Consider the following 26,306-nt stretch of genomic DNA (forward strand, 5'->3'; position numbering starts at 1 on the left):
GTAGCATAAACAGCTCTGGAAGGGAAGGTGCAGCTGAGGGGTTCGGGGGCTATGTGTGGGCAGCTGGTTCCTGGGAGAAGTCCTGGGCAATGAGTTGTGCAGTTGGAGCAGCATGTACAAGGCCTGGGGTATGACAGGGGGAGCGAGTCTCTCGTGATGTCACCATGGATGCTTCATCAGGAAAGCTGCTTTCCAGAGAGCTGAAGAATGTGGTGGTGGTTGAAACATGGTGGGAACCAGCAGTCCAGCTGCTCTGAGAAACCCCGAAGCCCCAGGCAGCACACAAAATAGCATTAAAGAATCATTTTGGTTTGAAAAGACCTTTAAGATCATCAAGTCCAGCTGAAAAAATCATGATCTCTGGTAATTGATGTCTATGAGAAAGCAAGCCATGGGCTTGCAGGGAGAATCAGAGACAGAAGGGCAGGAGGCAGTGGCTGCTTGACTGTAAATGCACGGGCAATTAGTGAGAACTAGAAGGAGGTTAACAATGGTGGCATTCAGAAGTTGTGTGACAGGGAAAAGCGTTTCTCTCTCACACATGTATTCCTCTCAGCTCCTTCCCTGAGGAGATTCCCTCAGGGTGCCTTCTGCCTGGTTTGTGCTGGGCTGCTGTCTGTCAGCTGGGCAGTGTCCAGGAGTAGGACCCAGGTTAAAGCCCCCTCAATGGCAGATGAAGTAGATGGCCTTAGGGCAGCTGATCAATGAAGAGGAGGCCTGCAGGTCCCATGGTTCTACTTTGGACCTTCTGCAGGATCCCTGTGGCATAAAGCAAACTTTTCCTTTCGTCTGTTAAAAACGGAGGCATCTCACCTTCCAGAGCCAGCTGGAGCAGGATGTTCAATTCTTCCTCTCACCTCTGTTGCCTGGTCTGAATCTCTCTTGCTCTTTCTCTGTTTTTTCCAGGCTGTGGATCTCAAGTCTGGTATTCCCTTCAGCTCACCCCATCCCCAAGGCAGTATTAGAGCCTCAGTCTTGGTGTGTGGGATTTTTCATTCTTTTGTTTATCTTGTTAATATCTGTTTGCTCTGAGAATCAGAGTTGTGATGGAGCAGTTTCAGTGTTTACATCTCCTTGGAAATGTGAACTGAGGTTCCCCTGGGTGGCTGTGGAGTTGTTGGGCTATGGCAGGAGCTAGTGCTCAGCTTCAAATAATGAAGACCCCAGAGTGGTGGGTGTCACTTCTGGGTGGCAAGGAGGAGAAATGAGAAGAAGTCATGTCCTTTGTCCTGGGGAGAGAAGTTGTGAGCAGCAGGAAGGCTGCAGGGTTTTCTTCCTGATGCAGTGGGCTACAGTGGTATGTAACAGGGTACAGATATCTGTGCCCATGTTGGCTTTATGTCTTGCTAATCCCAGAAGTGGAGGCACATGAAGGTCAGCTGATGGGTGGTGTGAGTGTGGCAGTGCACAGATGTGGTAGACTCTTCTTGGACCTGAGATGCTTTGTGTGGATTTGTCACACCATGAAGAGTGGAACTACCCCTGGCTGCTAACACTGTACTCATTAGAGAAGGAAGATTTCTTCCTGCAGCTTGAATCTTTTCATTCAGTGTTTCACAGGTAAGAGCTGTGTGCTGGTCAGCAGGAGAGCACCTTAGATCAGTGCAGTGCTGTGACTGCTTGTGAGATCCATATTCTCCATCAGACCTCCCCCAGGTTTTTAATGAGATTTTGAGCAGGCTTTTTAATTTCTTTTTTTTTCTTAATCCATAAAATGGAATTTCCAGCTGTGCCTTGTCTTGTCCACTTGACTCTGGGAGCTTCTTGGGCAAACATTTGTGTGGCTCTTAGCATGAGAGAGCTCAGTTCTGTAGAGGTGCTGCAAGAATAGGACTGTAGATTCTTCTGGGTACTTGTGCAGCTGGGAAGGGAGCAACCATGCTGATAATCTGTAGTTTGTAGTTTGCTGGGGCACAGGCTTCAGTCATGTGTAAAATGTTGTCTCCTACCCAAGTCCATCATGAGAAATTTACCTGGGCAGTGTGGACTTCTCACCAACCAGGTATTGTGCAGTTTACCTCAAATGAACTACAGATTTGTCTTTTCATCTGCTACAACTCTGAGAATATTCTTATATGAACTAAGATGTGATTTCTTTTGATTCATTCTCTGTTTCTTATTGATACTGCTCGTTTTCTATTGAGCAAAATTTGTTCCCACAGGGGCATGCTAAAGTTTAGGCTAAACTTTTCAGAGCAGTTTAATGGGTGCAATTTGTGTGTCCAGGTAAATCCTTAGCACCTGGTCTCAAGTTCTGCCTTGTCTTTCCATAAGTTGTGGAGTGGCTGAAAGTTTGAATTTCTTTTGCCTGTGAAGAAATCACTTTGGTGATCATCTCACTTATCTTCACTTGGCCACCTCCCCTGTCCTAGACTGGAGAGCGGAAAGGCCCCATTCTTCTGTAAGGGGACGACTCCTCCCTCCCCATCCTCCTGGTTCTGCATTGCTGGGAGAACACCAGTGATCCGAGCTACAGTGGTGGGATGGTGCTCCTCCTGCTGCTGCTGCTTTCTCCCTCTTGCAGGTCTCCATTCCAATTTTAGTTTCATAGCTGTGGTGATTCCTTGGTCTCAGCTGTGAAGTGAAAATTGGTATCCAGCTAATCACTGGCCCAGTATCTTAGCCAGACCTGCTTAATTATCACCTGCTCTCCAAAGCCGGGTACAAAGCAGTGATTAGGACAACACTCTGGAGGCAGAACAAAGCGGGCACTGCTGGAATTCCCAGTGTAGGGGTCAGATGCCATTGGTATTTGGCGGCCTCATCTCTGCACATGTGCATGAGGAAACGCGTTGATGCTCTCTGAAAGGCTGAGTGATTTATTTTTATTGCAGGGGCTTTTTGAAATTGATGCCAGTGGTGACTGTCCTTCTGGCTGGAAATGCTGGGAGCTGGGGAAGGGATCCTAAACTTAATAAGCAGTGTCAGTTTCTAAGCAGTGGTGAGCACTGGCATGGTGCCCCTGCTTTTCCTGCCAGCTCTTTGTAGCATGTATTGAGGGAGTTGTTTTATTTTGATTTTGGGAACTTTATAAAATTTATTTTTAATTGGAAACTTTTCCTGTCTCCAGAAGGCCTTTGCCTGTCCCATGCCCCTGGTGGAGGCTGCTTCCATGTCAGCATGAATTTCATGCTAGGAGAGGTTGGCAAGAAGTCTGTGGGTGAAAAGGCCTACAAAGCTCCCTTGTATGCTCGTGTCCCTTGTGGTGGTCTAAGTGACAGCATTAGCCCTACTGGAAGGTGGCCTTCACTTTTTTCCAGTTTCTAGTCAGTCCCTGTCCATTCTGTGTGGAGGGGAGCCCTTTACACACGAGAGGCCGCAGTACCCCATCTGTTGTGCTCCAGAGGATGTGTTTCCATGCCTGCTGTGAGATGAGTTGCCCTGGTTAGCAAGGGCCCACCAGCAGTTCCTTCAGACATTTTGCTGTAGGTTACTGCAGCCTGTGCCTGTCTCCTGAGCTGCTGAGGATTTGGCAGAGTGCTGCTAACCACTGTCTGCATTTGTGGTGGGGAGTTCCTGTAATGCTGCCCGTGCTAGGGGTGGCCCATGGACACTGGAACTGCTTCTGGCTGCTGCTGCTTTCCAAGTGTTGTGGTGATGGTGGTGGGGGCTACAGCAGTGCCAGGGCTGAGGTGAAGATGGAGATGGTTAGCTGACAGTATTCCCTGATTCCCTGGACTGTATTGCCTGTGCCTGGCCCTGTGTGCCCTGCTGTTCAGACCCAGCTGTTCCTGACTCTGTAGGTGTCCAGAATTCTCTGCTGTGGCTGGAGCTGTGCTCTGAAGGCCACATTGGATGGCAGTCACAGCCTGGTTTCTTTGCCTAGGGGTGGCGTTCGGAAAGCCAAGTTAGCCAAATCCGGCTGCAGACCAATTTTCCTAAGGCCTTGTGTGTCCTATGCAAACAATGAAACTTTACAACATCTATTGAATTAGTTTGCAGCCAGAACTGGTCAGGTTTTTTTTTTTTGACTGAATGTATTTTCTCCCAAAATATGGTGTTATATTGAAGCCAGCATTTTTCTTAGGAAGGCATTGTTTTCAGTTATGTGTTTGATGGGAATGTTTCTTAATTTTAAGCCTCTTTTGTCATTTCTGAAAAAAAAAGAGGAAAAAAAAGAAAGGTCAAGAAACCTTTACTCAGCCATGTGAATGCAGATGTTTTGGTGCAGTTCAGTGTTCTGAAATCATCTGGAGGACTCCAGTCCTCCAAATTCCAGCACAGTGCAAAAACCTACCTTGATGTCTCAGAAACTGCTGCAGAGTAAATCAGTGTGCCCTGACTGTGGTACAGCTGTGCCCCAGCATGGTTCAGTCTTGGAGGTCGAGGCAAAATGCTGTAAAAAATGGCACATAAACCACCATAATTTGGGTCACAACCTGAACGTTTTTTGTTGTTATGGGATGAGAGTGGTGGTCCCACTGCTCAGTTTTCTGGTTCCTGCTGAGATATATCTTTTTTTCTAAAGTGAGCTCTAGAATTTCGTCTAGAACTTTGCCGTTCCCAAATCCCAGACATTGGCTCACCTGTAGGGTGGGTACTGGGTCTTCTGGGTGGTAGTGTAAGCAGTGATGTTCCTTCCTACATGGCTGCAGTGAGAGCAGGATGTCGCTGGGGAAGGCAGCATTTCATAACAGACTCTGAGAAGGAAGGCGCTGGGATGCAGGGTGGGGGTAGAAGGTCCATGAGCCCGTGGTCATTGTGCTTGCAGGGCTGAACTTCCACTAAGTCCCTCTTCTCCATGATGCTCCTGGCCTCTTTCTATTGTGATTTCTTCACCTGGTCTCCTAGCAGGTGTGAACTCTTGAAGGTGGAGGCAGCCACCCATCACTGTGCACTTGGAGATGCTCAGGAAAGAAGGGTGTGTGAAAATAAGCAGAGAAAATCTAGTTTCCCCTCCAGTTTTTCTGCTGCACACATGGGTTTGGCTTCAGTCCTCTGTCAGGGTAGCCATCATGCCCTTCATCTAGACTTGAAAGCGGTATATGTAGAGGTGTAGGGAGCATAGTTGAAATTCCTGAAGTCCTTTTTGAGCTCAGTGTACTTAAAAGGGTAGGAAGCCTCTTCCATGTCTGCATGGCAGTTGCTGAACTGTTCTGAGCTGAGGCTACCTGCTGTAATGAATTGCTACTCCTCCACCCTTGACTGCATCCGAATAAATAGAACAATGTTGTGGTTTAAGATATTTGATCTGTGAAAAAGCCCGTGAAGAGGAGCTGGGCTTGCAGAACACAACAGATACTGAGTCTGCAGGAAATTGCCTTCACGTTGCACCGGCTTTGCATCGTGCTGCACATCTGATGAGGCAGCAGTCGGGGCTGTGTGTTTTTGGTGTTTCCTATTGATTTGCTCCTCTTTCCATCCCTTGTTTGTTATTCAGAGCCTGCCCTTCTGACCTGTGCTGGATGGATTGTTGTTTTCCAGAAGGGGGATGTGGCACCACGTGGCTACGTTACTGTTTGTCCCACTGGTCCTGGCTTGTTAGGCAGCAGCTGGCAAGTTAAGTAAAACTTAATCCTGCTGGTGGCTGCTGTTGGAAATTTTTGGACCAAATCCTTTTGTAAAGGCTTTTTGGAAGGCGTTTCAATAAAGTACAAATAGGGGAATTAGTCTAATCTCTGTGACTTTGTCTGCTTTGTCCATGTGCTTATCTGTGTAATGCCATGGTGGCCTTAGGAGAGAGTGTGAGCTTTTGGGCTGTGAATATCACTGTCTCTGAGGACTGCATTAGCTTGCAGAGCTGAAGCATTAGTGTTTCCCTGAGCCCCAAAGCTCTTGGTTTCACTTGTTTCCATTGCTGTGTTGTTACTACTGTAGCACTAATATTAAACCCATCCAGGAATGGGCTGGAACTCTCCAGAGGCTTTTGCAGGCAGAGATGCCTGGTGCTGACCTTCCTGTGCCGTGTAATTCTGTATCACAGTGGAGAGTTGGGACTGTTGTGGTTGTTGTATCAGTTATTTATTAAAGGCGACGTGCCAGAGGCGTTGTTTTTCCAGTCACAGCTAGCTATGGAAGGCAGCAGAAGCAGCATTTGGGAACCCTACTCCACTAAATCCTTTGTGGTTATTATCTCCTCACTGGGGTATTTGTCCTTGTGTCTTTGTTAGGATATTAGAGCTGGAGGAAAAAAGGATGCAGTGTGAGCACTGACTGAGTTGCTGCGGTGGGAGTCTGTCCTTCTGGTCCTGGCTGAGGACAGAAGCTGAAATAGGAAAAGCTTCCTCACATGACTTGGAACAAAGCTCTGTTTCTGGGAGAGCTGTCACTGGCTGCTGTGTGGGAAGGTCTTTCCTCTGCTGGTTTTTGACCTGCCCCTAGGGTTTGGAGAGGAATTTATTTGCTGCATGGCCCCTCTGATTGCTGGCAGCTGTCTCTGTGATAGGCTAGGAGTCTGGGTGTACCAGAGTTTGTGGACCTTTCCGTGTTTGCTGGTGGCTACAGACTGGTTCTGGGAACACCGAAGTCTGCCAGAGGGGTCTGTGTTTCAGGACCTTTGGTTCTGCATGGATTATTATAGAAGGGAAGCTGGTGTTAGCACAGTAACCTGCCCCTGCCTGAGCTTCAACTCTTTCCTTCAGCATTACTCTGACCACCTACTCATGGTCCTTTTGTGTCTCATGATCTGTGAGCAAGTAGGTTGTCCCCTGTACAGTGCATTGTGCTGTGCTGCTGTTGTTGACAGCCAGAGCAGTGTCAGCAGCGGGTGACAACCTTGGCTTGGTGGCCCGATGCCATCAGGGCAGGGAGAAAGCTGCTGCAGTGCCAGTGGCTGTTGCCTGGTTGGCTCCAGGGCGCAGCAGCTTCTCAAACTGAAGCTTTTTCCAGAAGCTGTGATGGATATGCAAACTCCATACTTGTGTTTGCATGCAGCTAACCAGCTGTCCCAGTTCATTCAGCCCCGCCTAGCTCAACCAGTATGGTAGTGCCATTCACACAGACTTGCCCATGGGCCCAAATGGGGCTGTGCCGTACTGGAAATTCATATAGAGCCTCAGTGCATGGAGTCTTGCTATTGAAATGTGTTCATGTGAGTTTTCTTACTGGTTTTTTGTGGCTCTTAGAAGGGTGGGTCTTCATGGTTCTGGCTGTGGAGCTGAATCCCTTATGGCAAACCTGATTTATACCTAGAGCTGGTAAATGTACCTTTAGGTCCTGAAGGGGGTCCTGTGAGGTTGATTTTTTTTTCTGGTTTTAAACTGTGTTGTTTTAGCTGGGGCCAAAAGGTTAGACTTGGGAAAACTCTTTAAGACTATTTCTTGTCTAGTCATCCTGGAACTGTCAGAGGACTTTGAGGATGTCAACATCTACATCAGTTTAGGGTGAGCTCTGGGTTTCCTTGGGGCAGTTCCAAACTAACACGAGGTGTGTAACATCTCTGCCAGTGTGCAGGATGTTGGAGCTGGGTCTGACTTAGCTGTGCCATGGAGAAGGGTTCGTAGATTTGAGGTGGGGACTGAGTCTGGCCATGCTGACTGTAGGGTCCAGCTGTGCTCCTGGTTGATCAACATGTGGTGCTGGCACTAAGTGTTTGTGGTCACTCTACATGTAACCTACAGGAGACAAGCTTCAAGGGAATTTGATATCAGTATTGCAGATAATTAGGAAGCTCAAAATCAGGGTAGTCTTGTAACTTAACTTACCAGCAGATGCACAGACACAGGAAATGGCCCTATTGCAGTAATAACAGGTGATGAGTATTTCTGAACTGCCTTTGGGAATAGTTATTATGTAGAATGACCAGTTCAAAAGAGTTACCAAACTCATGGGGTATTTACAGACTTGTAGACAGGTTGTGCGGCCTTCCACTGCACTCTTCCATCCTTGAAGGACCTAGGAGTTGGCACTTGTGGCTTTGAGACCTTCCACAAAAGGAACATTTCATGTCATGTGATGGTGGTTTCTGGAGGTCAGTGGCATTATCCAGCCTCTGGTGCAGTTGTCAGAGACAGCAGGTGGAAGGTTTTGCATGGTATGTGACAGGGTCAGGTCCAGGAGTTCACAGTGTCGAAGAAAACAAGCAGTTGGACCTGATGCTACAGTGATCCAAAACACTGTTCTCTTCTAAACTGAGGGGAAGCTTACCCTCTTGTTGAAAAGGAAGATGATTCCTATTGTAGAGGTGAGTCCTGGTAGGATGTGAACTGAATCTCTACATGGGAACTGTGAAGACTTTTAATTTGCATTAATGTATTGGGTCCTACTGTATGGCTTTCATCTGTTTTCTGGACCTCTAGTTGAGTAAGGTGTGTGCCAGCACATGCCTGCTTTGGTTAGGACTGGAGCACCTTTCTTCTCCATTTCTTCCAGCAGTTGAGCAGTATTTTCATGCTTGTTGGGTTGTTGGCTGGAGGGCAAGCCTGGCTGGCCTGGTAAACCTTGGTAGGTTACTTGTTGTATTCAGGGGTTTGGCTCCTATGAATGGAGTTTGGTGAGTAAGACTGGTGTTAGTGAAATTGATGAAGTATGTTAGAGGTCACTAAAATGTGCTCTGTTTGCTGGGTTTTTATACAGGGAATTTTTTGTACCATCCACTGCACGACACTGTCAAAAGCAGAGGAGGAAGGAAAAGAATGAGTGTCCCTGGCCTGGCAATGGTCAGAAAAGTTTCTTATGAGTGTTCAGACCCCTGATGCTCTCTTCTGCCTCCTGCATTTTAGGATCAGAGGGATGTAGCATCAGTGTTTGCCCATTTGTCAGAGTACTGCAATAGCTTGGGATCAGGGACAGAGTTCTGTCTTTGCCACCATGCAGCTGTTGTACCACTGAAAGGCTCTTCTTTACGTGAGTCCTTTTCATTGTCTTTGGCAAATGTTTTGTGGTGAAAGTGTGTTGTGAGCTTTATTAATTGCCAGTTGGTTTTATGGGGGTTCTCTGTGTGTCTTACAGACCCACTTAGCAGAGCTGTTGCTGATGGCAGCTCAGCTGGATGTGTAGAGTAGGTGCAGCCATCTACAGCCTGTCATACTTCAAGACCCCTTCCCATCGGGTAGGAGGATGAACCAGTTTCCTGGGGAGACTTGCAAAATTGTTTATGCAAGGAGAGAGTAATGTGAGCTGGTCAGTGTCTTGAGGACAGGACACATGTGGAGGCTGCTTTATCATCTCCTCATGGAGATCTGTTATTAAATTAAATTCATTATTAACATGATGGGGGAAAATGAACCTTGCTTCTCTTCCCCACAGACATCCGCCTTGGTCTGTGTGGTCCCAGATCTGCTCTGGAGATATCTGGCTGGCAGAAGGGTGCTCCTAGAGCATAGAGCTGGTGCTGGGCAGGGCTGCTGTGCTGGCAGCCTGTGACGAGGAGGTGCTGGTGAGCAGGCTGCTCTGTGCTTCCCCAGGTGCAGAAGTCCAAGCTTTCAGACTTTGTTTCCCACCCTCCCCCTCTTCCCAATTTCCCCCTCTTCTCCTCTCCTTGCTCTCCCGCTGAGTTGATGCTTTTCCAGGAATGAGCTGTACTGCTGGCCCAGCACATTCCACAGCAGCAGCGCTTTCTTGGCAGGAGCCTCGCTTGCTGTTAGAAAAAGCAGGACTGACTTGGTGTCCCTCAGCTGAGGGCCAGAAAAGGAAGGCCTGGTCTTGCATTCCTCATGGTGCATGCAGAGCCTTCACAGGCATCATGGCCTTCTCCCTTGGTTATGGTGTATAAGCAAACATCACACTGTCCCTGCAGCAGCCCTTGGGGCCCTTTACAGCTCCTCAGTCTTAACCAGTGTGAAGTCCTTGGACGTTGCAGGGGAGGCTGTTGCTCTTCTAGCCCGCCTAGAAACAGGGGAGTGACTTCTCACTCATGGGGAGTTGCAAGGAGCTCCCTGCAGGGCCCAAACACCTCATTCACAAGCTTCTTGATAAGCTGATGTTGTGTCCTTTGCTTTTTGTTGCCAGCAGTAGCCAGATAAACCCTTTGTCTACCTCTGCCCTTTTTTCACCTCTCTCCCTTTCCCTCTGTCAGCAGGAGCTGGTGTTTTGCAGCTCTGCCTTGTGGGCTCTTCCTGTTGTCTATGTCCAGATGAAGCTAAGTGTCACAGCAGACCAAACCTCCTTCCTCCAGTGCACTTGCTGTCTCACAACATCAGTGTGAACCACAGCAACCACATCAGGATTTTACCCTGTCTCATACACATCTCGGCTGGGGCCTCTGGGCCTGTTTCCTCTCCCACCCTGAATACAAGCCCAGCTTTTGGGCCCTGTTATTATATCTGTGGAATTGTCTCCATTCCCTGAAAGTCATTTCTGCAGATGTTTAACCTCAAATCTTTTTTTCTCACAGTGAGTCCCTGCATTTGTCTTGTATCTTTGTGTTGGGCTGTGCAAGCTTTTAGTTCTTGAGGAGCTGAAATTGAGTTAGCAGGGTGAAGAACCTGACTTCGCTTGTGCTGGAAGTTCCCGTTTGTCCTGATTTCCAATTCAAAGAGACTGAAAGTGTCACTGAACCTTCGGGGGCCTGCAGAATGCTTCCTTTGATGATGTCTGTAAATGTCCTTCCGGAGGTTGGAAGCATCGCTTGGGCAGGGCGGGATTAATTAGCGTGGAGGTGCCTCCTGCAGTCCCCGTGCAGCTTCCTGCTGCCGTCTGTGGAGGCCAGGCCTGTCGGGCTTGTTTGCAGAGGAGGGCTGCAGCCAGATGGTCACTCTGGGATCAAGGCGGGAGGGGCTGCCAGGGCTCTGCGCTCACCGTGAAATCAGTCTGTAGCTTTGCTTTGATAAGTGCTGCTCCTGGGCAGGCCTCTGAGCCTGGGTGGCTCCTTCCTAAATGCCATTCCTTTTTCAGTCTTTGGACTAGGTGAACGGGAGGTCTGATCTCTGTCATCTCCCACCCAGTGATGCCTGTAGGACTGAGCACAGGTCCTGCTGGAGCCAAGCATCGCCTAGACCTCGGCCTCTGCTTGTCCTGGTGTTTGTCCAGTGGAGTGATTGCAAATGTGCTGATGAGGGCTTCTCAGGGAAAACAGTTGGCATCTTGGATGTCTGTTCGGCCCTTGCCTGACTGACCGTAGGGGAAAAGCACAGAAAGCTGAGGGTGGTGCATGAAGAGGCTGTGGGGCAGCAGAAGTGAACGTGGTTGAGGGAGGCTCTAAGCCCATAGCAGGAGGATTGGGACTAAATGATCTTTAAGGTCCTTTCCAATCCAAACCATTCTCTGAAAAGAGCCTACTCCTGAGGAGTGCAGGTAGGAGCTTGAAAGGGAATGACCTTTGAGGAGTCCTTTTGATGCTCCCTAGACTTGTTAGGAGGGCAGGGGTGGCCATTCCTACACAAATGCAGAGGTGTGTTATTGTGGTAGTAGGACAGCTGCTAGCAGATGCTTCTTGACTCTTGAAAAGCACACCAGGTAAACAGAGAGATGCAAAGGAGTTCATGTTCACATGGGGTGGAGGGACAGACAGGAAAACAGCAGCTCCTCTGGGGAGGAAGATCTGACAGAATGAAACCATCTACAAATCTGTGTTTCCCTTTTTACCTTGTGCTGCAACATAGAGGAGCAGTGTGGAACACCCTGTGTAGGGGCTCGGAAGGGGAATTAAATGGGAGAGTGACAGTCTGTGTATGGTCAGAGAGCCCTTCTCACCCCAGTGTCATGCAATTTGTACTCCTCTTTGCACAGGAGGTGAAAATACAGTGAGGGAGAGCCAAAGAGTGCCTTGGCCTACAGAGACAGCTCAAATCCTCTAATCTTGTTTGATGCGTCTTGTTTGCCTGCAAAGCCCGAGGTCTCACAGACAGACGTGTGATCACTGCCATGTGTATTCTTTGCTTGGGCCTGTAGCTCTTGAGTGAATTGTATCCCCATGGGAAACACACATATCATGTCTGGGCTTAGTCCAACAGGCATGTATTTCCCAACTGAAATTCCAACACTTGTAGAGAATTGCCCTGTCCGGTTTTGTCTTCTGGTGAAATGGCTGCAGAGCTCATCCCTGTGGCCTCAGCATTACCTTACAGAAGTGTTGGGAAGGATGAAGTAGAAAGACCTTGCAAATATAGCAGTTTAGATTCTGGGAGTCTGAGTTCAACAAGCGAGATAGAAATGAAAGCATGCTTTGAGATTTAGGGTGTGGGGTGCAGGGCCATCAGCTTGTGAACAACGACCTGCTAAGCTGAGGGCCAGCCCCCTTGATTAAACAATATACTCCTGCTAAGCTGAGGGCCAGATCGTTTGATTAAACAATCCCCTTCTGCTTGCCTTGGGTGGTGGGACATTTCTATGGGCTGTATATGTTGTCATCTTGTATTAGATTGGTTGGTCCAACTCATACTCTTCAATTTAGAAAGATATTTAATGTACGGGATTCAGGGCTCTCTCTCTCTCTCGGCTCGGTTCGCTGTTCCTGCTCTCCTGGCCTGCTTTAGCTGTGCCCAGCAGCTACAAGCAAGGCCTTCACAATAAACCACGTGTTACCCCTGCTCATTGCTTATAGAGATACTTTGTCGCCGATTCAACCGTCACGGAAACTCTCCTTCACAGAAGAGATGAGGATTTTGCTCAGCCAGGAGCTGCTCATATTTGGGTAGTAGTAAAACATCAAGATGCTTCCTTTTGCTATGCAGCATTATTAATCTATACAATCATTTGGAAGCAAGACATCACTGCCCTAATGGGAATGTACAACAGGTCTTGAAAATGAGATCACATTTCTAGTGTGTAAATCCCTGAAGCTTGTGCTGTTGGATAGAAGTGTCTCTTGATGGTTTTTTGTTTGATTGGGGTTTTTTTCTTCCTTTTTTTGTGAGCTGTAGGAGATGGGAGCTGTTAGGGTTACAGGAATGACCAACCTAATTGTGTGCCTCTGGAATGTTGTAACAGAAGATTGTTTATAATTGAATTTCTGGGCTTTGCACTGTTGGGAAGAACATCGCTGTTCTGTAAAGGTCTTTCTTCTTAATAATTGAGGAGACACTTTTTTCATCTGCTCTACTAACTTTGCATCTTTTTAGCGTGAAATTGTCACTGCTCAGTTATCTCAGTCTTTCTCAGTATCCTGACCATCAAGCTGTCCAACATGCTTGAGAGGTCCCCACTCCTACCTCCCTTCTTGGTACTGACCCCTCTGATTCAGCTTTTGTGTTTGCCACCACACCTGTGATTTCTTCTGAGTATCCTCCCCACTGCAAGCCCTTGGATAGGCAAGTTGGCAAGGACTGCCAGAGACAAGCAGTAATTGCTGCTGAGCTCCAAGCCTGCCTCCAAATCTGGGGTTCAAATCCTGTGGAAGCTTTTTTCCTTGCCTCTTGGATTTCTTCTATTGCTGGGCTTGTATTACTCTATCAGAGTTCTTTGCAGGGACCTTGCTGTGGCTAGTGCATGCTGCTCAGGAGAGACTAGAGCTGGCTGAAGCGAGAAACTCGCTTGTATTCGCAGTCTCAGCCAGGCTGGAGGCCACCGAAGGGAAACGAGGAGGGTGGAACACAGCAGCTGCGCTGGTGATGTGTGCGCAGCCGGGGTCTGACACGGCGCGGCCGTCTCCGCGGCTTGGGGTTTATGGCCTCCTTTCTGTCCTGTGTACACTCTCTTGTTCCCACCTTCCCTTCATTCCTAGGACATGACTCTGTGATATAAAATACCCTCTAATTTCCTGAGCCGGGCTGGAACTCCCTGGAGAAGGCAGCATCTGCCTGCCTGTCCCTCACTCCCCTCTGCATCCGTGTTCGAGGCTGCCAGCTGCTCCTGCCGGCAAGGCAGAGGGAGGGAAACGGGGAGCGTGGCATCTTCCCAGGCCGTGGGGAGAGGGTCTGCTGGCTCCAAAGGAGGAGCTGGTGGGAGGGTAGGGATGGAGCCAGGGTTGGAGCTGAGTTTCCTTTGCTTCCCTCCCTGCTGCCGGGGTTGTCCCTTCCCCTCCCCCAGCTGCATGGGAGCAGATGTGCTGTTTGTGTCAGCGCTGGCAGCCCCCTCCGCACACCGCAGCCGGGCTCTTGCGCAGCCAGAGCCTCGTCCCCTCCTCCTCTTCTTCCTCCTCCTCCTCCCCCCGGCTTGGCCCCGTGTCACTGGGGATAGCGGTGGAATCATCCGCCCACTCGGCCTGCCTCCCCTGTAACCCTCCCTCCTTCCTCCCTCCCGCAGGTCTCTTTGTTGGAAAATTCAAGGCAGATGAGTGCCGGGGAGCGCTGGGCCTGCGGGCCAGGCGCCGAGCTGCAGCTTGGCCTCGGCGTGTCTGCTGGCCCCAGCATGGGAAGGGGCCGGTGAGTGCCCGGCTGCAGGGCAATTCTGTGCCGAGGGTCCTGGGCTCACACTCGGCTGGGTAAGGCTCGGGTTACCTCTACATGAAAGGGGCTTTTTCCTGGCCACCATTCTTAGCCGTGTTGCACCCAGCCCCCAGCAGGACGTTGGAACATTCAAAACTTGACAGTAAACTCAAAGCAGTCCCTCTGAAATCAGCCTTAGGCAGATGTTTTCCCTGGCTTCTGGTAAAAGGAAAGGCTTGGTGAGAACCGAGAGAGCCAGAACTCCTTCTGGGTCTGCTCTTTCAGGATTTCCGGGCTCAGACCCTATCAGGTGGGGGCTGTTCCCAGCACATTCACAGGATGGTTTTCCCTGCCAGCACATCCGCGGGACAGTTTCGTCTCATGGCTGCCTCCCCGTTGAGGCGCGGAGCAGAAACGTGGCACTGCTCACAGCTCCCCCAGAGGCTGCTCGCTCAGTGGCTTCTGACGTGTGAACCTGCGGTCGTGTCCGTGCGAGAAGTGTGACTGGAAGAGTGGTGAGAGGTGGGAGGAGGAAGGCTGCAGCTAGGGCTGAGGCTGGAAAGGAACGGAGGAGGAAGGCTGCAGTTCAGGCTGAGGCTGGAAAGGAATGCAGAGCACGAATAGCTGGGATGGTGTGAGGGGTGACAGATGTGAGCAGTGCCGCAGAGATATTCCTGCTCGGCATGTGCCTGACTCCAGCACTATCAGTTTTTGCTCTGTAGAGTCTAAATATATAAGCCATTGTGCTCTGGCATCTGGGTGATAAATAGTGATAAATAATGTAGTGGCTGGGGAAGGAGGGAGAAAACTGCTTCGGGGTGGAGCTGACCCCTGGGATGTCTGGGGCAGCCACAGGGTAATAAGAGTGAGGAGGGACCAGCTCTGAGGACAGAGGGGGCTTGTTCTCCATCAGGCATTGCAGCTGAGGCTGAATGGGCGCGTCTTGGGGTTGGTTTCCTCTATCCCCACTGAAAGTGGAATAGTTGACTTGTGCAGAGCAGTTGGTCACCTTGACCCGGCAAATATATCACCCTGTCCCTTCACCCACAGGCAGGGCTCTGTGTCTCTGAGCAGGCAGTATGTAGCACTGGAAATTGGCTCTGCCTGAAGTTCTCTCTAGGAATTGGATGCAGTCCAGGGTGCTGGCGACAGTATGAATGGATGCTAGTGCAGCCAGGGCAGGGTGCATGTGTGTGTGTGCTTGGAAGTGAGAAGACAACAACTTGCCTGCATTGGAAAGGGCTGGTGTGGGCACCAAAGAGGGTGGGTCCCAAGGGGACTGCCTCTATTTGACATTCATCTGGGCTGCAGGGGCTTTGGGCAGAGGCTGGCACAGAACATGCTGAAGAAGCATTAAGATAGCAGGATTTTAATCTGTCATCACTGCTCCTTTCCTGCTTTTCCTGCTTCTCCATCTGTGCAAGAGGAATTAACACACATCCTTGGGAGTGGATTAGACTGCTCAAACCATGACCTCCTCATCTGTGCCTTCTGGGGATGGGTAGCCTTTGTGCAGCCCCTTTGCTACCTCTCCAGTTTTGTCAGGGATTGAGAGTGCCAGCTGCCAGCAAAGGCCTGGCGATGTGCTGCCTTTCAGCCCGTGGGACAGCCCCTTGCTGAGCGTGTGTGACACCGGTGCAACCAGTGGGGCTGGCAGGGTGGAGCGAGCCTGCTCCCCAGGTCTGGGCTTCCAGCGCTGTTCATTTGCTTTTTGCTGATGCCTTTTGAGTGTTGGCACGCCTCGTGTCCTGTTTTCAGGGACAGTTGGGGCAGCTGTTGGCACACCAGGGAGCACAGCCAGGAGCCCAGAGCACCTCTTTCTCCAAGCCCCAGCGTGCTGTGACTTGGTGGCACTCTGGGGCAATGGGTCACAGCTCCGTGTCCCACCTCTGCATCCTCTTCGATTCTCTGTGAGTTGGGGACTGGCTTGGGCACCCTTCAGAGCTGTTGGTAGGATTCCACTTCTGAGTAGTGTTAGATACTTATAATCTACTTACTTTTAATACATAATTTCTCTTGGTTTCACATTCTTTACTTTGTTCTTTTTTGGACTTTGTCTCGGTCCAATAATTTATTCACTATTTAGTTACTTCATGTTTTAAGTATGATATGTGTCAAGCTACCTTAGATATAGCTTGGAAGGGGGAACATAGTATCACAAACTAATTGTAATATATCTTTGTATTAAATAAGAGTGCTTAAAATGTTATTTTCAAAGTAGAAAGGTAGAAAAGGAAATTATCTTGTTAAAGACTATTTTGGTATTCAATTTATCAAAGATAGTAGTAATTGACTCTTCTGAATTTGCAAGTTGTTTTGATTGGAGATTCTCTGTGGAAAAAGTATTTAGGGCTCCAGTGATATTTAAAAAAATAAACTTTCTTTCTCCAAAGAAAATCGATTTTTTAGTATTTTTTTTTACTCCTGAGAAAAAACAAAGTTAGTTAGTGCTTCTTTCACTGTGAAGGCTGATAATAATGTAATAAGTTTGTGTAATGTAGGGACATGACATTATGGCACAACTATAAAGCTTGAATTGATGTTGAAATATTATGTATGTAATTAAAAAGCAACAGTATCATTTGGTAGGCAGCATGTTTAATGTATTTCGCTTTCATCTATTAGAAATCTCTGGCATAGCTTGTGATTCTTTCAGATAATTATGAAGAGGCATAAATTATGTATTTCTTTAGAAATAAGCAAACGGGTAGAAATATTTCTGCTGGAAATACAGTACAGCAGAAAGAGTCTGGGAGGTTGCAGGAGTGTGTGGAAGAACTCCCTGATACAGCAAGTGAGGGAGCCAGCTGGGGAAGGCAGCACTGGACCTGTTGTTTGTGAACAGAGAAGAACATGTGGGTGATGTGATGGCTGGAGGCTCTTGTGCACACCAATCACAACATGGTAAGAGTTTTAGATTCTCAGAGAAGTAAGGAAGGGGTCAGCAGAACTGCCACCTTGGACTTGCAGACGGCAGACTTTGGCCTGATTAGGGACTTGGTTGAAAGGGTCCCTTGAGAGGCAGTCCTGAAGGGCAAAGGAGCCTAGGAAGGCTGGATATTCTTCAAGAAAGAAATCTAAAAGATGCAGGAGCAGGCTGTCCCTGTGTGCTTGAAAGACAAGCCAGTGGGGAAGGAGAATGGCCTGACTGAGCAGAGAGCTTTTGCTCCAAATCAGGAAAAAAATAAAATATTTTACCTTTGGAAGAAGGGGGAGGCACTCAGGAGCGCTACAAGGATGTTGTGAGGTTATGCAGGAAGAACTAGCAGGGCCAAAGCCCAACTGGAACTTATCTGGCTACTCTGTTAAAGACAAAATGTTTTTACAAATAATGTCAGCAACAAAAGGAGGGCTAAGGAGAATGTCCATCCTTTATTGGATGTGGGGGAAAACAGTGACAAAGGGTGAGGAAATGGCTGGGGTACTTAATGTCTTCTTTGCCTCAGTCTTGAATAGTAAGATCAGCTATTCTCAGGTTGCACAGCCCTCTGAGCTGGGAGGTGGGGACCAAGAGCAGAATGAAGGCCATGTAATCCAAGAGGAAATGGTCAACAACCTGCTGTGCCACTCAGACACAGAAGTGTACAGGGAGAGATGGGATCCACTCAAGGATACTGAGGGAACTGGTGGAAGTGCTCATGGAGTCACTCTCATTTACCAGCAGTCCTGGTCAACCAGGGAGGTCCCAGGTGACTGGAAGTTGGCAAATGTGATGCCCGTCTACAAGGAGGGCCAGAAAGAGTCCAAGGGAACTACATGCTGTCAGCCTGACCTCAGTGCCAGGGAAGGTCATGGGACAGATTATCTTGAGTGCCATCATGGGGCATGTACAGAACAGCCAGGCAATCAGCTGGCATGGGCTTTGGAAAGGCAGGTCCTGCTTGACCAACCTGATCCCCTGTGACAAGTCACAGTTAGTGGATGAAGGAAAGGCTATGGTTGTTATCTACCTGGGCTTTAGTGAAGCCTTTGACACAATTTTCCACAGCATTCTCCAAGAGAAACTGACTGCTCATGGCTTGGACAAGTGCACTGTTCCCTGGCTAGAAAACTGGATGGTTGAGCCCAGGAGGTTGTCAGGAATGGAGCTACATCTATTGCCTGCTCACAGTGGTGTTCCCCAGGGCTCAGTACTGGGGCCAGTCCTGTTTAATATCTTTATCAATCTGCTCATGGTGATTGAGGGCACACTTAGTTCGCAGATGACTAAGTTGGGTGGGAGTGTTGATGTGCTGGAGGGTAGGACAGCCCTGCAGAGAGATCTGTACAGTCTGGATCGACAGGCCAAGGCCAATTGTATGAGGTTTGACAAAGCCAAGTGCTCAGTCCTGTGCCTGGGTCACAACCACACACAGCTCTGGTGGGAAAGCTGCCTGGTAGGAAAGCAGCTGGGTGTGCTGGTTGACAGTGACTGAACATGAGGCAGTGTGTGCTCAGGTGGCCAAGAAAGTCAGTGGCATTTTGGATTCTGTCAGCAGTACTGTGGAGAGCAGGACCAGGGCAGTGACTGTCCCCTGTACTTGGGACTGGTGAGGTCACACCTTGAACCCTGTGTTCAGTTTTGGGCCCCTCACTACAAGACAGACATTGAGGTGCTGGAGCATGTCCAGAAAAGGGCAGCAGAACTGAGGGAGGGTCTGGAGCACAAGTCCTGTGAGGAGCAGCTGAGGGAGCTGGGGGTGTTTAGTCTGGAGAAAAGGAGGCTCAGGGGGGACCTTATCACTCTACAACTCCCTGAAAGGAGGGTGTATCCAGGTGGGGATTGGTCTCTTCTCCCAAATGGGAAACTACAGGACAAGAGGCAAGTGCCTCAAGTTGTGCCAGGGGAGGTTTAGATTGGACATTAGGAACATTTCTTCACCAAAAGCGTTGAGCACTGAAACAGGCTGCCCAGGGGAGTGGTGGAGTCACCATCCCTGAAGTATTTAAAAGTCATGTAGATGTGGCACTCAGGGTCATGGTTTGGTGGTGGCCTTGGCAGTGCTTGGGTAGTGGTTGGACTTAAATTGGGTAATGGATGATCTTAAAGGTCTTTTCCAATCTAAATGATTCTATGATTTGCGCCTGAATTTTGATTTTACTGATTAAAATGTGAACTGAGGGATGAAACAGCTGCATGCACATAGAAAGACTATTCTGTCTGGCTCCTCTTCAGTCTGCCAGTCGTGGCTGTGGGCATAGGAACCTGTGGCCTGGCAGCACAGGAGAGCTGCCAGTCCTCTCTTGCTCCATCCCCAAACCTGGGCTGCCTGGTGTTGTGTGCAAATACCCATCTGGGAAAGTCTCCTCTTCCTTCGAAGTCCTGAATCCAGCTCTGACTGCCTCCTCTCCCCTCTGCAGGGTGGTGAAAGAAGAGATCTCAGATGACAATGCCAAGCTTCCCTGCTTCAACGGCCGAGTGGTGTCATGGGTAAGCAAGCCCCTTGCTTTGGTATCTCTCAGCCTGTTTGTGCCCTCTCTGAAAAACACCATTTGGATGTGGAGTGCCAAGTAAGGCACAGGGACTGCTCTGTACTGTTGTTGTGCTGGCTGCTCATGACACTGATGAGCTGGATCCCCACACTCCAGTCCCTCAGCTGCAGAGGGGGCTCTGTTATGCTGGGTCCCCTGTGCCAGGGAAGATGTGGGGTACCTCTGTGAAGAGTTTATGGTAACTGATGGCTAGCAGAGGTCATGGTTGTGGCCTGTCCACAGCATAACCCCTGTGCCCCTATGGCAGGGTCAGCTTTCCAAGGACAGTCCCGCTCCAGTGACTGGCGCAAAGGGCTTAAGTGACTTTAGTGCTGGTGAAGCGGACTGGATTTGACTGCCCTGAAGACTAAAGGTACTGCCTGGGCAGGACAAGCTTTTCCCTCAGTACCATGCCATGCACATGCTCTGCTCCCTGCTCGCATGCTTCCACAGTACATAATCCAGTTTTCCCTCTGCTGAGCTGCAGTTTGTGCTGATGAGGGTGTGTGGATCTACACCAGGAGCAGAGCCAAGACTCAAGTGCCTTTTTCCAGAGGCCTCTAAGCAGCCCCTGAACAGTAAAAATCCTCAGCAAATCAGGCTAGGTCAGACCTAATTCTCCTTCTATCTCCCTGCACTAGTGACACGGATAGGCAGGTACCCCACTGCCGAAACAGCTGCTGCTGGATTCCAGCCAGGGGAGCAGGGTACAGGCTGGAGCAGGGAGGAAAGGCTGTGCTGGGCTCCCACACAAAGAGCCGGGGCCGGACGCCTGCCGTCCTCCCTCTAGCGGTTATCCAGGGCCCTCGGAAAACAGCCTGGGTCCGCCTCTTGGCCACCACACATTCCTCTGCATCCATCCCGCTGCTGCTGCATCTGCCCCAAGATGTCTCCCCACCCTTTCCAGCTGCTTTTTGCTTTCACCTGCCCAGAAGGAGAGTGGGGAGTGGGGCGTCCCAGAGTCTCTAAACACATTCCAGTGCTGCTTTTTATCTGGTGTGCTTTTCCTTGTGATGATGCATGTATCCATGCAGCTGCTGGCTTTTCTTGTAGGAGCTCTCTAGTTGTTCAGTGTGAGTGGCACAGATCTGCTGTGGGTCTGTCTGGTGTGACCACCATGCTGCTACACTGCTGGGCTGGGTCCTTGCAGGGAACTTGTGCCCAGAGTGAGCATCACTACCAGCTCTGGTGTATGAAGGGTGATGGCAGTCCCAGAGGCCTTTGTGCACCCGATGATCCCTTTTTCTACCTCTGCTGAGAGTCTCCCAGTCCATGTGTGGTTTGGGGGCTGAGAGGGGAACACTTTCTTTGCTACTTCTGACAGGCAGGCTGGGATGGTGCTATTATAGGAACTTGGTACTAATTTTAGCAACAGGGAAAGATGGGGGTTTGAATCCAAGTGAGTATTTCCTGACAGTGTAAGAGGCAGGAAAAGTGCAGGATGGTTATCAATACCTTCCTGAAAGGAAATCCCAGCCTTGGGAGTGTTAGAGGAAGATAGCATCAATGCCGCCTGCTTGGGAACACCCCCTCAACTCTCCTCACTGCTGTTTGACAGTTGCCTGTGGGTAGTTCCCTCTGTCCAGATCTATTTGCTTGATGTTGCCTTGAGATTTTCAAGCATAATGTGTTACATGACTTTTCCCTAGGCAATGCTGGCCACTTGCAGCATCTCTTCTACCCTGTTCTCCCAGGCAGTGGCTACCAGAGTAGGGATGTGGCCCTTAGGGAGGGGGATATGTCCTGGGAAGACAAGTCACCAGGAAGGTGCCAGGAGCAGAGCCAGGCATGTTCCTGGGGCTTGCTGGAGGGAGAGAAGCTGACCTGAGCGTGAGACAAGAGCTGGTTAGACAGCTGTGAGAGCAGGAGCCATTGGGCTTGTCCTGGGGCTTGTGGGACGGGCTCTGCAGCTTCTGACACCTGAGGCTGCTCTCTGCCCTGTCTGCTGCTTTTTTCTCCAGCTTTTTCAAGGCTGCCCTCTCTTCCTTGCTCTAGCTGCATCCCTGCCTCTGTTACCAATGTCCCTGGCAGTAGACCTCTCATCTGCTACACTAATGATGATCTGTGGGGTCCATCCCCCCCTTATAAGGATTTCCCCAGTTCCTGAAGGTGGTCAGGGCACAGCTCTTTCATCAGGGATGTTGTGAAGCACTCAAGACCTATATAAATGGGCTGTGCTTCTAGCATCTGAATTGACATCTGCTTTTGGATCCATGCAGATGTGGTTTTGTTTCTCCCCGTGGTTCCCTCACCAGCAAGCAGAAGTGCTGCCTCTGAATTTACACTGGATATTATGTTTTGGACAGCAGCTATCAGCGTTTTTTCCCACCTATGTTTCATGTTTCTTCTGTCCTGAGCAGCAGTAGGTGTCCCTCACCTCTGTTAGATCCTTTCTGGGCCCTGTCACCTCTGCTCTGTGGGCCCTGAATGCCTCTGTCAAGGAAGAGGCTTTTTGTTGCTTTCTTGCTTGGCCCTATTGGGATCAGCTCAGTTAATTACAGCTTGAAAGTGAGAGTGCAAATCTGGACAAGGAGCAATATTGGGGAACAGCTCGTTTGGGCTATCCTCTGTTTCATTCCACTGGTGACCCCATGGCCCCTGAGAGAGTGTCCAGCTCATTCCCTGAGCCCTGAAATTGGTGATTTATTACAGAGCCAGAATCACGGTGTGTTGATGTGTCTGGGCTGCCCCACAGCATGGCTTGTGTAGAGTCCCAGAGTCCCTAGGGTTCTTGAATTTCTGGGCTGGGAAATCCACTGAGCATCCCAAAGATTGGCTGAAGGTTGTACTCAAGCCAGTAAGCTGAACACAGCCTGCAAGCTTGTGAAGAACATATGGAAGCCAGAAAAAGAGCCTGTTTCAAGAGTCTATTTCAAAGACAAAAAGCCTTGGCCCTGAGCTCTGTTACCTCCAGCTTCTGATGGTTGGGAAGGTGAAAGTCCTGCTGGGTTCCACAGCTTGAAGGCAGAAGTGAAGAAGCTGCTAGAGCTGAGGAAAGGAATGACTTGTAACTGCCTTTTCAAGTGTGCGAACTGGGGGAACCCAGTCCCTGCTGCAGGATGTGTCTGTCCCTGCTGCTAAAGGTTACCTGAGTGTGTGGTGTGGGTGTGCAGGTGATGTCAGAGATGTCCAAGCACGGCTGTCACCCACCTGGGCTTCACTGCTGGGTCAGGAATTCCTGAGCCACAAATAGCCAGTGTGTGGGAAGGCCTCAGGGGGAGATGTTGCTACATGCTTGGCCTGTTCCATACCTGCTGCCGGGCATCTGCTGTTGTCAACTGCCAGAAATGAGATCCTGGGCCAGCCAGGCAGGCTTTTGGCCAGCTCCTTTGGCCACTCTTATAAATGTTTTCTCAGTTTCCTTTTCTGTCTCTCGTCCCTCCAGCTGGTGTCTGCGGAGGGTTCCCATTCAGATGCTGGCTCGGTCTGTGCCGATAACCAGACAGAGCTGCCGCCCTCCATGGAGCGCACAGGAGGAATTGGAGACTCCAGGCCCCCCTCTTTCCAGTAAGTTACATGGACATCTGTTCTGGTTTCCAAGGGACACATGGTGTGTTTCCTGTAATCCAGACCAGTATCCCAGACCAGGCTGGGACACTCTTACCCAAATTGTCAGGGATGACAGCCAGCAAGAGGGGAGGAGAGTGGGGCTGGGAGCAGACTTGAAGTGGAGCTGTGTTATTCAACAAACAAGGGCATGATGAAAATCATGGAGGGAAAGAGCCAGCACAGCATCCCCAGTCCTTTGCCCTGCACTCATAGATGTGTTGTGGTTGTTCCTGTCTCTCAAGAAAGAGACAGTTGATGGCTGGAACCTTGTGTTGGTCAGGACAGAGGTAGAGAGAGCCTTGTCAAGTTGTTCCCTGTTGAACATACTTGTTGCTTTTATTTCATCACAGCCCTAACACTGGGGGGAGTCGAGAAAACTTGGACAATGAGACAGAGACAGACTCGGTGGTGTCATCGCAGAGGGAACGACCTCGTCGGACAGATGGACCTGAGCATGGTGAGTGTTGGTAACGTGGTGGGAGCTGTGCAAGGGCATGGCTGGGACATGGTGGCAGCACCAGCTCCAGACTTGGGGCAGCTTTCTGTGCTCTGCAGAACCTTCCCAGCTCAAAAGGCTTGTTCTATGGCTTTTAGAAGGGCCATAGCATCACATTGGAGGCAGGAGCTAACACCTGTGTTACATCAGAGTTTGGTGCTGAACCCTTTGGGGTCAATGGAGGTATCTCCTGTAGAAGCCCCAAGAGCAGGAGACAGTTGTGCCTCTGCGTTTTTATCTGAAAAGCAGAGTGAGCTTTAGCCTTGCCACTTGTGCTCCTTCTTGCTCTACCAAGGAAACAGCTGCAAGTCTCGCACAAGTTTATCAGCATTGTTCCTACTGGCCCATCAGCCTCTTCCCCATCCTGTAGGGACAGAAGATCCATAGGAGATGGATCTGATCCCAGGGTGGACTGGGAGTTATTTGGCACTAGATGGGATTGACTGATGGCCATATTTATTCTCAGGAGGTTGCCATGAGCCCTGCATGGGGGAAGGGTTTGTCTCAAGCCCACTGAGCCTTGTCTTTTCACAGCACCCAGGGTGAACGGGACAGTGAAGGGAGAGCGGCGCCGAGACCTGGGTGGGTACGAGAGCTCCTCCACACTCATGAGCAGCGAGCTGGAGACCACCAGCTTCTTTGATTCAGATGAGGATGACTCCACCAGCAGGTAGGAGAGCTTGGGTCTTGCGGAAACACTAATTTCCCCCAACTCCCAGAAAAGAGAGATGCAGGGCACAGTAGTGCTGGGCTCAGACCTGTTTCTGTCTCATCCAGCAGACCCCTCTGCCACTGTCCGTACCCCATGTGCATGTTCTGCCCTCTACCCCTGCAGTCCTCTGTTCCCTGTGCCATTGGCACAAAAGATGACTCTTGCTTTTGCCTGCAGGTTTAGCAGTTCGACAGAGCAAAGCAGTGCTTCCCGTCTAATGAGAAGGCACAAGCGACGCCGACGGAAACAGAAGGCTCCACGCATTGAGCGGGTACCCAGAGAGGGGCTGGGTATCCTGGGGAGGGCACTGCAGGTCAGGGTGGGCTCTCAGGGATTCAGCTGGTTTTGCTGTGAGCATGGCTTCAGATGAGTGTTCAAGTGCTGAGACTTCAAAAAGTGCAGTGAACCTTATCCATGCCAATGTAGCCTCAAGAGCTGGGATCACAGGCTTTTGTCTCAGCCGTAGAGAGGTCATAAGGATCACGGCTGTTCTCTGGCTCTGCAAAGCTCCCAGCATAGGACTGGAGTTGTGGCTGTGGCTGTGGTGACATAAGGAGGGGTAGGAAAGAAAGGACAAGTGGAGGAAACTAGGGCTGGGAACGTTACTGAGGCACAGGAGGACATCTCATATTTCGCTTACGTTGCAGTCCTCGTCCTTCAGCAGCATCACAGACTCCACCATGTCCCTGAACATCATCACGGTCACGCTGAATATGGGTGAGTGGGAGGTGTGCATGGAGCCTGCAGTCCTTCCAGAGCAAGACTGGGTTGTGGAGAGGGAACTGGGGAGGGGGCAAAGAGAATACATGAGGGAGGAGTGAGGAGATGAATTCCTTAGGAGATTGGCTTCTCTTGTAGAAATTGTCTCTCAAGACTTTATGTGTCCCAGGATATCTCTCTGGGACAGGGGTGCTAATCACCATCATTAGGATGTGGTTTTACTGAGGTTAGGTCTGCTTGTGCCTGATGCTTTATGGTGACTTACTTCTTTCTCGTCCCATCCCTGCAGAGAAATACAACTTTCTGGGCATTTCTATTGTGGGACAGAGCAATGAGCGTGGGGATGGAGGCATTTACATTGGCTCTATCATGAAGGGAGGCGCTGTGGCAGCTGATGGCAGGATTGAGCCAGGAGACATGCTCCTACAGGTACTTCACGCCCACATATCTCCATCTTTGGGCCTGGGAAAGCAGTAAGAAAAGACCCAGAAGCCTCCTTGAGAACTTTGGCAGGCTAAACCCAGGAAGCTGTGCTTGGAAGAGGGAAGCTGAGTCATGGCTGAGCTGAGTGGAGAGCTCAGCCTCTGGTCACATCTGTGGGACTCACCTCTTGGTGTTGTTTGCAGGTAAATGACATCAACTTTGAGAACATGAGCAACGATGATGCTGTGCGGGTGCTGAGGGAGATTGTGCACAAGCCGGGGTGAGTGCTTGGGTTGTTCCTTCCATCCAGGGACATCTGCACAGTTTGTGCTTGGGGTGTGTGAGTCGTATCTTCCAGCCACCTCTGTTGGTGCCTCTGCAGAAGCTCAGAGCTTAGGGTTTTGGTGTTGCTTTGATTCCTGAGTTTTCATATCCAATGCAAGAATTGCAGCCACCGGAATTGCGGGGAATTGGAGTCTGTGTCCCTTTATTTGTGGGGATGCCATGTTGCTGCTCATTGCAGGGCAATTGGACTTACATGACCTTTAAAGATCCTTTTTAAAACAAACTGTAGTGTGATTGTCTGATTCTATTTGGGTCACCAGCAACCCTCAGCAGGGTCACATAATTTTGTTCATGTCACTAGGGAAACCCATAGCTTGAGGGGTACAAAGTCACTTTACTGGCAGCTTCTCCCTGTCTTCCAGGAGAGAACTGGCACATAGCATCCACCTGTCATGCAGAGGTTTGTGTTACTGTGCTCTGGTTCTAA

At 49.9% G+C, this 26,306-nt stretch overlaps 1 protein-coding gene across 2 annotated transcripts in view; it reads left to right on the forward strand.

Annotated features, from left to right (window-relative positions):
* The window catches only part of DVL3 (dishevelled segment polarity protein 3), a 32,980-nt gene that overhangs the window by 2,876 nt on the left and 3,798 nt on the right, over positions 1–26,306 (forward strand). For both annotated transcript variants that reach the window (XM_063407913.1, XM_063407914.1), the window contains exons 2-9: positions 19,524–19,593; positions 23,020–23,141; positions 23,534–23,640; positions 24,214–24,349; positions 24,569–24,662; positions 25,039–25,108; positions 25,401–25,540; positions 25,738–25,814. In XM_063407913.1, coding sequence (XP_063263983.1) covers positions 19,524–19,593; positions 23,020–23,141; positions 23,534–23,640; positions 24,214–24,349; positions 24,569–24,662; positions 25,039–25,108; positions 25,401–25,540; positions 25,738–25,814 — 816 coding nt within the window. The remainder of the gene's footprint in view (positions 1–19,523; positions 19,594–23,019; positions 23,142–23,533; positions 23,641–24,213; positions 24,350–24,568; positions 24,663–25,038; positions 25,109–25,400; positions 25,541–25,737; positions 25,815–26,306) is intronic.

The sequence above is a fragment of the Prinia subflava genome, chromosome 11, assembly GCF_021018805.1.
Source record: "Prinia subflava isolate CZ2003 ecotype Zambia chromosome 11, Cam_Psub_1.2, whole genome shotgun sequence".
In the NCBI taxonomy this organism is placed as follows: domain Eukaryota; kingdom Metazoa; phylum Chordata; class Aves; order Passeriformes; family Cisticolidae; genus Prinia; species Prinia subflava.